Source organism: Carlito syrichta, unplaced genomic scaffold (assembly GCF_000164805.1).
Source record: "Carlito syrichta isolate Samal-C Ts95f unplaced genomic scaffold, Tarsius_syrichta-2.0.1 Scaffold135689, whole genome shotgun sequence".
NCBI classification, from domain to species: Eukaryota; Metazoa; Chordata; class Mammalia; order Primates; family Tarsiidae; genus Carlito; species Carlito syrichta.
In genome coordinates, this window is record NW_007079785.1 from 56,347 (window position 1) to 68,086 (window position 11,740).

Below are 11,740 nucleotides of genomic sequence, written 5' to 3' on the forward strand. Positions count from 1 at the left end.
TATTGCCCACTGCCTTGGGTTTATAGACATCCTGGGGCAGGACATGCTGGGGCCCTGGTTGCAGGAGGTGGGGAGCTGGGTAGGGAGCTGGATTAAGGGGGGCAAAGTCGGACGGGTAGGCAGGCAGCTGGGGGTTCAGCGGCGGCTGAGCAGGGCCTGTGGACAGTGTCCCTTGCAGGCCATCACCCTGGCCCTGCCCACCACCCAGCCAGTTGCCACCGGGGTGCATGTCCCACCAAGGAGTGGGAGCGTTGCCTGGGCCTGGTGAAATGCCTGCGTGAATACCCGCCTTGTACCAGGAACCATAGGGGTGTGCCATGTCCAGAGAGGTGTAGACACTGGGCAGGCATTCAGAAGAGCTATGTCCCTTGGGCACTAGGAGCCCTGGGTCCTGGGTGCCCGCAGGCCCTGGGAATGAGTGGGAAAAGGGAGGGTAGTCATTGGCATAGCCTGAGGTGGGTGCTGGAGGGCTGCCTGCAGGTGAGAGGAGCCCATTGGTGCTTGAAAAGGGGGCTGGGTAGGCATCCCCCATGGTTTTGGGGGCCAAAAGATCACTGCCCACAGAGTATGGCTTCTTTGTGCCTGCTTTGCCCAGTGTTGTTGAGTCCCGCAGAGGGCTGGAGCCACCGAATTTGCTGCACGCTGCAGTCAGCATGGCCAGGGGGCTGGAGCCATAGTGAACATCCTCCTGTGGGGAGAGGGAAGCACTGCTTAGGGAGGGCGGAGGAGAGATGCAGAACAAAGGGCAATTAATGCTCTAGGACTGAGACCTAGAGACATTGAGAACAGAACAGAGCAGCCTGGGCAACATAGGGCGACCTCAACTCTACAAAAAATTTTTTAAAATTAGCCAGGCATGGTAGCACATGCCTGTAGTCCCAGCTACTCAGGAGGCTGAGGCAGGAGGATGGCTTAAGCCCGGGAGTTGGAGGCTGCAGTGAGCCATGATCATACTACTGTACTCCACCCCAGGCAACAGAGACCCTGACTCAAAAAAAGAGAGAGAGAATAGAACAGAAGGCCAGGGAAGAGTTCTTGAAGAGGGCGGGGAATTAGAGGTAATTCCAGTGCCCAGGCCAGTGGGGACTGGGCATCTGGCAGAACCAAGATGGAGTTGTGGAAAGAGAGCAGAGGCCTACGACTGCAGCCCAACACTGCAACCCAGGAGACAGGAGCAGAGCTTCTGGAGTTGCTGGGAGTGTACAAAGGGCAAAGGACTTCCAAGGAACAGAAAACTTTTTTTTGGAGTCAGAGTCACACTCTGCTGCCCAGGCTGGAGTGTAGTGGCATGCTCACAGACACCGCAGCCTTGACCTGCTGGGCTCAGAGGATCCTTCCGCCTCAGCCTTCCAAGTAGCTGGAAACACAGGCACATGCCACCAAACCTGACTAATTTTTCTTGATTTATTGTAGAGATGAGGTCTCACCAAATTGCCCGGGCTGGTCTTGAACCCCTGGACTCAGGCAATCCTCTCGCCTCAGCCTCCCAAAGTGCTGAGATTACAGGTGTGAACCACCGTACCTGGTAGGAGGGTCTTTTGATGGCTGTGAGAAGAGCATGGGTTAGAGGCAGCAGCTGAGAGGTGAGAATTAGGGTTCCCGATCCCTGGAAGTGGGTTTGGAGCGGACAGAGGCCACGGTCAGGGACTTGGAGAGGAAAGAGGAGGCTCGAAGAGCAGTGTAGGGAGAAGGCAAAGTATGAAGGGATCGTATGTGTCCCCATTCCAGGTTTTCCCAGCCTCCCCCCATATTTTGCCTCCTGCCTCTGCCTCAGCTCCTGACTAAGGCAGTGGCCTGGTCTCCCTGAGGCCCAGTCCTCATGTCCCTGGTGAGGAATCTCTTGGCAGGGGCTCTGGAGCTGGGGAGCAAGAGGAAGCGATGGCAGAGACACTGAGACATTGAGAGGGAACAGGGCTGCCGCCAAGCCAGGACTGTGGCTGAGACAAGAATGCCTTTCAAGCGGGCAGTGGGAACCTCCTGCATTGTGGTGCCAGCTAGTACCCCTTTGGGACGGCTGGAAAAGCCCAAAGTCCTCCTGCCCCCCCAAGACAGAGCATTTGGGTGGCTAAGATACCACAGCCACACCCCTCCATGCTTAGTGTCTCCTGACATGTACCCCAAAGAGCTGGTCTGTCTTCACCCTTCTAGCACAGCGAGTGATCTTTTAGAAATATGGGGGTCATGCTGGGCACAGTGGCTCACGCTTGTAATCCCAGCACTTTGGGAGGCAGAGATGAGAGGATTGCCTGAACCCAAGGATTCAAAACCAGCCTGGGCAACTTGGCGAGACCTCGTCCCTACAATAAATCAAAAAATTAGCCGTGCATGGTGGCACATGTTGTCTGTAGTTCCAGTTACTCAGAAGGCTGAGGTAGAAGGATCACTTGAACCTGATGGGCTGAGGCTTCAGTGGCCATGAGCATGCCACTGCACTCCAGCCTGGGCAACAGAGTGAGACTCTGACTCAAAAAAAAAAGAAAAAAAAGAAATATGGGGTTCTTTTAGAAATGCAAAGGTATCTTTCTTTTTTTAAATCAGAAATATATTTTTATTTTAGAAATATGGGGTCTTTTAGAAATACAAAAGTATCAGGAGCAGTGACACACGTCTGTAATCCCAGCGCTATAGGAGGCAGAGGTGAGAAGAGGATTGCCTGAGCCCAGGAGTTCAAGACCAGCCTGGGCAACTTGACAAGACCGTGTCTCTAAAAAAAAAAACAAAAACAAAAAAAAACACTCTGTCTCCCAGGTTGGAGTGCAATGTTGCAATTATGGCTCACCACAGCCTCAAACGGCTGGGCTCAGGCAATACTCCGACCTCAGTCTTCCAAGTAGCTAGGACTACAGGCGTGTACCACCATGCCTGGTTAACTTCTTTTGTTTTTTATGAGTCGGAGTCTCACTCTGTTGGCCCTGGCTGAAGTGCGGTGGCATGCTCACAGCCAGTCAGCATGAGCGTGGCATGCTCACAGTGACCTGCTGGGCTCAGTCGATCCATCCACCTCAGCCTTCCAAGTAGCTGGAACTACAGGCATGTGCTACCATGCCCAGCTTATTTTTTGATTTATTGTAGAAATGAGATCTCACCAAGTTGCCCAGGCTGGTCTCAAACCCCTGAGCTCAAGCAACTTTTTTTTTGGAGTCAGAGTCTTACTCTGTTGGGTATGCTGGAGTGCAGTGGCATGCTCACGGCCACTACAGCCTCGACCTGCTGGGTTCAGGCGATCCTTCTGCCTCAGCCTTCCAAGAAGCTGGAACTACAAGTACACACCACCACACCTGGCTAATTTTTTTGATTTACTGTAGAGATGAGGTCTCACCATGTTGCCCAGGCTGGTCTCAACTCCTGGGCTCAAGCAATCCTCCTGCCCAGCCTCCCAAAGTGCTGAAATCACAGCCATCATGCCCAGCCCAAAGGTATTTCCTTAATGACCACCATACTGCTGCTACCAGGCCAAACCATTCTGGATTCCCACCCCTCAGGAGCTCATGGTGCCCCTCCTGGGTCAGGCTCTGTATCTCCAAGAAGGAGATACCCTCCAGCGTCCCTGGCTGGCATGGACACCCATTCAATACTGAGAATTCTACCAAAAAAGATATTGTCAAAATCTGACCTTGAGCTAATGTGGTGGTGCATACCTGTGATCCCAGCACTTTGGAAGGCCAAGGAGAAAGGACTGCTTGGGCCCAGGAGTTCAAGACCAGCCTGGGCAACTTAGCAAGACCCTGTCTCTACAAGAAAATTAAAAAATATTGGCCGGGCTCGGTGGCTCAGCCTGTAATCCCAGCACTTTGGAAGGTCGAGGAGAGTGGATTGCCTGAGCCCGTGGGTTCGTGACCCACCCGGGCAACTTGCCAAGACCTCATCTCTACAATAAATCAAAAAATAGCTGGGTGTGGTAGCGCACGCCTGTAGTTCCAGCTACTTGGAAGGCTGAGGGAGAGGGATTGCCGGAGCCCAGCAGGGCAAGGCTGCGGTGGCCAGGATCGTGCCACTGTTCTCCAGTCTGGGTGACAGAGTGAAACTCCAACTAAAAAAATATATATATTAGCCAGGCCTGGTGGTGCACGCCCATAGTCCCAGCTACATGGGAGGCTGAGATGGAAGGATCATCTGAGCCTAGGAAGGAGGTCCAGACTGCGATGAGCCGTGATTATACCACAACACTCCAGCCTGGGCAACAGAGTGGGAACCCAACTCAAAAAAAAGAAAAGAAAAAAGCCAGCTGGGCGCAGTGGCTCACACCTATAATCCCAGCACTTTGGGAGACCAAGGTGAGAGGATTGCCTGAGCCCATAAGTTCAAGACCAGCCTGGACAACTTGGTAAGACCTCATCTCTACAATAAATAAATAAATAAGCTGGGCTCGGTGACTCAGCCTGTAATCCCGCGCCTTTGGGAGGCTGAGGTGAGTGGATTGCCTGAGCCCACAGGTTCAAGACCCGCCTGGGCAGCGAGACCTCATCTCTACAATAAATCAAAAAATCAGCCGGGCGTGGTAGCGCATGCCTGTAATTCTGGCTACTCGGAAGGCTGAGGTGGAAGGATCGCCGGAGCCCAGCAGGTCGAGGCTGCGGTGGCCGGGAGCGGCCACTGCACTCCAGTCTGGGCAACAGAGTGAGACTCCAACTCAAAACAAAACAAAACAAATAAATAAATAAATTAACCAGGCATGGTAGCACATGCCTGTAGTTCCAGCCACTTGGAAGGCAGAGGTGGAAGGATCACCTGAGCCCAGCAGGCAGAGGCTGTGGTGGCTGTGAGAGTGTGCCACTGCACTCCCACCTGGGTGACAAAGTGAGACTCCAACTCAAAATAAATAAATAGGCAGGGCACAGTGGCTCCGCCTATAATCCCAGCACTTTGGGAGGCTGAGGTGAGTGAATTGCCTGAGCCCACAGGTTCAAGACCAGCCCGGGCAACTTGGCAAGACCTTGTCTCTAAGATAAATAAAAAATTAGCCCAGTGTGGTAGCACACGCCTGTAGTTCCAGCTACTTGGAAGGCTAAGGCGGAAGGATCGTCTGAGTCCAGCAGGTCAACGCAGAAGTGACTGTGAGTGTGCCATTGCACTCTAGCCTGAGCGATGGAGTGAGACACCAACCCAAGAAAGAAAGAAAGAAATAAGCCAACACTGTACAGTTCCCTGATTGGGGTCCTCAAAGCCGATGTGCCTGATGCCTTCCCAGTAAAGCTAAAAAAGAAGCCAAGATTCCAGGCTTCTCAGACTGGCCTAGTAGCTCCTAGGTGTGGTGTGTGTATGTACCAATCCTAGAGGTAGGTCTGGGCCTAAGGCTGCCCTGTGGGGGATGCACGGTCCCCCTTCCTGCACTTCTTCCCAAGTGCACATCTGCTGCTTCCCTTGCTCAGTTACCTCTCTCCAAAGTCCTCTTTTTTTTTTTGGAGTCGGAGTCTCACTCTGTCACCCAGGCTGGAGTGCAGTGGCATACTCACGGTCACCGGAGCCTCGACCTGCTGGGCTCAGGCGATCCTTCTGCCTCAGCCTTCCAAGTAGCTGGAACTACAGGCACGAGCCACCATGCCTGGCTAATTTTTTTAAAATTTATTTTAGAGACAAGGTCTCACCATGTTGCCCCAGTTCAGGCAATTCTCTCGCCTCACTCTCCCAAAGTACTGGGATTACAGGCGTGAGCCACTGCGCCTGGCTAAAGTCCTCCTGTCCCACGGGTTCCCAAAGTGAGCCAGCCACCAAAAGGTTGCTCCAATCTGGTCACAGTCAACAGCCAGGGTTCCTCCTACTCCGGGTCTCCCTGGAGCCTCTGATCTTCCAAGCAGAGGGTGGGCTAAGACAGGATAGCTGATGGGGTGGAAGTCAAATCCCAGGGGAAAGAAGAGGTAGAGACATGGAGTCCGGAGGAACGAGACCAACCTCCAGAGACATGGCGTAAAGGACCTGCATGAAAGCCACAGATGGGGACTGCGAAGGGAGGACCAGGGAGGGAAAACTGGCATTCAGAGGTAGGAATGGGCAGGGGCCCAGAAGAGCTGAAAGGTAAAAGACAAAAACAAAGAAGGAGAGGTGATGGAAAAGAGACTGGGCTAGGAAAACAGAGAGGAAAAGAAAGGAGCGGAAAAAAGAAAAGAGGGAGGAGAAGGCAGACTTCCTACCTAGGAGAAAACCATAGTGCTGGGCCCCAGAAAACCCCCAGACCAGGCCACTCCTCCCTCCTTCTCCCCCCTGACCACCCCCTCCCCCTCTGCCCAGCCCGGCTCCGGCTCCGATGGTTTCCCTGCGGTCGGTTTATTTTTAAAAACGCCGACGCCGTCCCCCGCCCGGCCCTCACACTGTGGCCACAGGGGCCTCAGCCAAGCCCAGGGACCCCACCCAGCTGTGGGGAGGGAAGGAGGGGTGAAAGAAGGCAGCCAACCCCAGGCCAATGGGAGACCCCAGCCCTGGGGAGTGGAGGCCCACAGGGCCCCTGAGGGCAGGGAAGGGGAAGACTGTTCTGGAGGCTAGAAGCTGAGCACATGGCTAGGTTTCACCACAGCCTCAGTTTCCTTCTCTTGCGGATTGCTCTCTCTGGAGAACTGGGGAGAGGGTCCTGGTTAAAGATTCTGAGTATGTGCCCCCATACTCAGATGTATGACTTTTTGAGGGCTCGAAGGGGGTCCCACCTTCCGGTTGGGCCTCTCTCCCCACCTCGACCCCACCATCCTTTAGAAAAACAAACACCCCAAAACCCCAGACAAAGTATTCAAAGGGGAGTGTTTAGAGAAAGAACAGGATAGGAGCTGTCCCTGCTATCTCACCCAGATATGGAGCAAGGGTAGGAGACCCCCTATTTCCAGGGAGCTCACAGCGAGTGCCCAGCCTGACCTCCCAGTGAAAATGCTCACTGTACATCAGAGCCCTTGCTGAGCAGCCAAGGTCCCAGTGTCCGGTTCTCAACTTTCTCCGTCCTCCCCCAAGTTCTTAGTTCTCCAACTCCCCACTTCTCCATTCCCACCAATCCCCCCAACACTTCTTCCTCTTTCCTGCTCCCCTGCATCTCACTTGGTCCAGGTGAGCCGCCCACCCAGCAGTAGCTGCCTCCGTCTCTGAACCCCAAGTTCTTCCCACTGCCAGAGAGACTACCCATCCCAGGCAGAGGGTTTCCTGGGGAGGCGGGGAAGAGGTGGAGGGACCAGGTACCCCAAAACTAGGTGAAAGAGATGGAGGGGCTGAAGAGACTGGGGTGCCTTTGTGTTGGGGGCATCTCCAGCTCACAGGGAGTGAGGGGGACACGAAAGCCCAGCTTCCATGACATACTCCTCTTCCCATATGCCACCCCAATCCCATGTCCTTCTAGGAGGCCTCTGAGCCAGCCCCTCCCCAGGCACCAGCGCCACGCTGGCAAGGCTGACACAAGGCCCACGCCCACTGACACTGCCCCTGCCCTGGGTGGACCCAGGATCTCCATGCATCTTATTCTTCAAGACCACAGAGTTTCAATGGTGGCTCAAAATAGAGTCTGCTGGGGAGGTGGCAGGATGACAGTCTGGCCCTGTTGCAGCTGGGGGTGGTGTACAACACCTGGAGAGCCCTGGCTGGATACGGGGCTTGCCAAAGGGCATGGTGTTCACTCCACTGGCCTGCATGCTGTTCCCTCAAACTCAGACACGAACTCACTACCTCACAGACTCACACACACCATGCCTCCCTTGGACACAGACAGCTCACCGTGCACACACGTGCCTGTCCTCTCACAAAGCCAGTCATGGGCAGGCACACAGTCAACTGCACCCAAACGCTTACACGCAGACCAATGAACACAAGTGTTAAAAGACGCCTGGTCTCATCTCCCACACACCCCTCCTACAGGTTCAGTGAGTCGACTTCCTGTTGGGCCATCACTCCAGGGGACCTGAGCTTGGGCACAAGAACAGAGATAGGGGCTTTTGAGGGCCCCCAGAATAGGTCAAGCTTACTGAAGGGGGTTGAACTTCAGGGAGGACTCTCTGGCCCTAAGTTCCTGCAGAGACACCCAGAAAGCAGGATGGAGGTGATAGAGAAACAGTGACAGAGACCCAGAAGCAGGGAGAACTTAGGCTCTGAGTGGCCGAGTCCTCTCTTTCCGACTATGTGCCTTGGATCCTCCAGCAGCTCAGGTAGAGTCAGTGATTTCTCCATACCCCAAACGCTGACCCCCACGGTACCCCAGCTCCCTTCACCCCCAGTGCCAGAGGCAAGGGATGCTGGGGTCCCAGCCTGGAGGGGAAGTGGCCCAGCCCGCCCTGGAGCCTCCCACTCCCAAAATAGAGCTGAGTTTGTCTTTGGCCGAAAGCTAAATATTTGTGAGCCGGGCAGGCGGCCTCAGACCCTGTCCCTCCTCCTTGGTTCCCTCTCAGGCCTGGGCTCAGTTCCCCTGGCCAGCCCCCCCACAGGCACAGGGCTGGCTGCCTCCTTTCTCGCCTAGCCTAGCCTGCCTCTTCTCCTGCACACACCAGCTCACAGGCCTGACCCCATCCCTCCACACGAACCAGACAAGACCCTGCTTAGGCTAGGAGTCTCAGGAGATGAGACCCCCAAAGAACAATGCCCAATTGCAACTCCACGCCCACTCAGCTAGTCCTCTGTGCCTCTCTGCTGCCAGCGTCTCTGTTTCCCACCCTCTCCTCATACCCCCCTCCATCTCTTCTCCACGCCTCAGTTCCTGTGCCTAGCTGACCCTAGAGGTCCATGCCCTCTTCTGACCCACTCCCCTCCCACCCTCCTTGACTACCCTCTGACTCCAGCTTTCTGCTTTCTCCTCCTCGGACCCCGCTCCTCCCTCCTCCTCAGAAGGACCCCTGCCCTGGAAGTGACAAGCACCACAGCTACTGTCTATGTGAGTTTCAGGGGGTAGGGGTGGGCAAGGATTAGGACCACTGAGATTGTGGCTGGTTTCCTGGGGGGGGGGGACAGTTACCTCAAGCAGGGAGGACGCCATCCTGAGGCTGGGGAACGGGTCCCAAGGAGCCAGGCAGATGGAGAGAGCCGAGCCGAGAGAGAGAGGGAGAGGGGAGAGGAGGGAGAATGGGAGAATGGGAGAGAAGAGATCTAAAGTTAGAAGGGACTGGGGGGTGGGGGGTGGGGGGGCTGCTCTCTGTCTGTAGGGATCCACCCTCTAATTACAGCTTTCCCAGCGGAGAAGCCTCCAGATCCAATGAGGAGGGCGAGAGAGGGAGGCAGAGGGTCCAAATTTCCTGCTCCATTTGCTGAGCTCCCCAAAGAAGGGATCTGGGAGAGAGAGGAGGAAAAGCAGTGCCCAGGAAAGGGGTAGGGAGCAGGAAGGAGGGAGAGCAGCCTGGACAAGTGGCCAGGGCTTCCTTGGGAGCTGCTGAGGGGAGAGGTTAGAGGGCAGGTGGCCCCAGGTGTCCCACACACCGCAGCAATCCCAGAGGCATCAGGGGCACCCCTCCCAGAGCTCCCCAGTGTCAGGTACCTGGGGGAACCTGGGGCGGCTGTCCCAAGTCTCTCCTCTCTGGAGGTCTGGCAGGGAGAGCGCAGGGAGTGGGTGGCCTGAGGGTGCTGGGGGGGTCGGCTCCTCTCCCAGGCCAGCGCAGCTCCTGTCCCCACTCGGGCTCCGGTCCTACAGTCCTACTCTGACTCCAGAGTCCTCGCTGCTGCTTGCCGGCTGCTGCTGCCGCTACTGCTGCTGCTGAGGCTGCCGCCGCCCGCCGCTGCCGAGGGAAGAAGGAACAGGAGGGAAAAGGAACAAACCCCAAACCACTAATTAGAGATCCAGGGGGGGATGGGGGTTGGGGACGACACTCACACAGAGAGACTGGAGCACGCTGACAGACACACTCATGGGCAAACACAGGGATGCCGCACACGCACACACACAGCACTACCCACACAGCACGGCCACTGTCATGAATGAACACAGGCGGACACGCAAATGAACACGGGAACACACTGAACATGCACACACCATCCCCCGCCCCCCAGCTGACCATGGAGATGCTGGCTTCCCCAGTCACCCACCTCTGGATCAGCAGAGCTGTGTGTGTGCGCGCCTGTGTTGTGTGGGGAGGAAGGGAGGGTTTGCTCCGGGGTGGAGGCTTCTGCTGCCTAAACTTTTAGGGTCACTGAGGTAGGTTGCAGAGGAAGGCCTGGAGGAAGGGGTGGAGGGTGGTGCAGGGTTTGGCACAGGCTTGGGGGTCCCTCAGCTTTGCTCCCACTGCCTCAGCTTCGCTGTTTGGAAGGGATACCTAGGCCAGGCTCACTTTGGGGGACAGAACTTAGATCTTCTGACGATGGGAAGATGTAAGGCAAGCAGGAGCAAGGGTGGGGTTAGAAGGTCATTGGGTCAACTCATCTGTGCCTGCACCTAGTCCCTTTGGATTAAGGATTAATCCCCCCAAAAGAAATGCCCTAGCCTTCATCACTCCTGGTAGGTACCACCCCTGAGGCTCTCTTGGCTGCAGGTGTAATCTCATTCTTTGATAGGTAGTTCTTCTCATGAGTGATCAGACCTTGCTGGAAGCTCCTGGTTCCCTTTCTCCATGCCACGCATCAATTCCCTCTACAACAGGAAAGATTGAAGTGAGAGCTTAATAAGGACTTCCCAACTTTGACTTCCCATCAAAATGGGGAGAAAAGAAAGAAGGACAACCAGGTTGGGAGAGGGAAACCCAAAAAGTCTATTACCTGAAACCTGGGTCTTGGGGTAGGATTATGGGAGAGAGAGAGAAGTGGACAGCCAGGTGGTAGAAAGGACATCTCTCCTACAGAGGAGCTCTGCCTACTGGGGTTGTTCTGCAAGTTATTCCCTAACACACACCTCTCTCCCTCCCAGCACTGCTTCTCAGGGGAATGAAGCCCTGTCTTCTCTCCATTCTCCTTACTCCTCATGCCCGCTTCCTTGCCTGGAGGTGAAAGGAGCAGACAGGAAGGGTCACACAGCAGTTTAACCAGCAGGCAGGAGCACGTTTCAAAGTAGGACCCAGGAGTTCTGGATTCCAGCCCATGACTCTGCATCTTCCCCCAAGAACCCTGTGAGCCCAAGATCTGGGAAAAGGGTTCTAGAGCCAAGAGGCTGGTGGACAAATGGAAAGAAGCCACCAGAAAATGTGATGGCTCACGCCTGTAAGCCCAGCACTTTGGGAGGCCAAGGCGGGAGGATTGCTTAAGCCCAGCAGTTCAAGACCAGCCTGGGTAACATAGCGAGACCCCCATCTCTGCCAAAGAAAAGAAAATAAAAATCGAAAGACGCCAAAGAAGAAACACAGAATGACCAAGAGATACACAGAGCCAATGAAACAATCCAAGAAAATCAGAAGAGACATTATGGGGTGCAAGAGAGAGGAAAGCAGAAGGCCAGATGTGTGGCTTTAAAAAAAAAAAACAACAGGAGGGAGCAGGAAAAAGCTAAAAAGGTAAAGAAACAGGCCCAGAGGAACAAAGATGGGGAGACAATGGCTTCAGCAGGAGAGGGAAAATAGCCTGAGGCATGGCCAGGTCCGGAGGAGGTGGAGGGTTGGCCAGCAGGTGGGGGGTAGGGATGGATATATAAATAGCACATAATTGTGTCGGATGATTACACGGGCCACCCCACCCGTCTGCCCAAGAGGAAGTGTACGTGGTGGGGTGTCCCTGTGACCTCGCGGTCTCCCCCTGGTGGGGGGGAGCCTGAGTGCCGGATGGATTTCTGGGGCCCCCACCTCAGCAGTTGGAAAGAAGGAGAAGCTTGCTTGCTTTTATTTATTTATTTATTTTTTGAGTTGGAGTCTCACTCTGTCACCCAGACTGGAGT

At 55.0% G+C, this 11,740-nt stretch overlaps 1 protein-coding gene across 1 annotated transcript in view; it reads right to left on the reverse strand.

Moving 5' to 3' along the window:
• The window catches only part of SP7 (Sp7 transcription factor), a 9,523-nt gene extending 594 nt beyond the window's left edge, over nucleotides 1-8,929 (reverse strand). Inside the window, 2 exon segments of the mRNA XM_021708271.1 lie at nucleotides 1-688; nucleotides 8,909-8,929. The exon segment at nucleotides 1-688 is cut by the window's left edge and continues 8 nt beyond it. Coding sequence (XP_021563946.1) covers nucleotides 1-688; nucleotides 8,909-8,929 — 709 coding nt within the window.
• Between the last annotated feature and the right edge of the window lie 2,811 nt (nucleotides 8,930-11,740).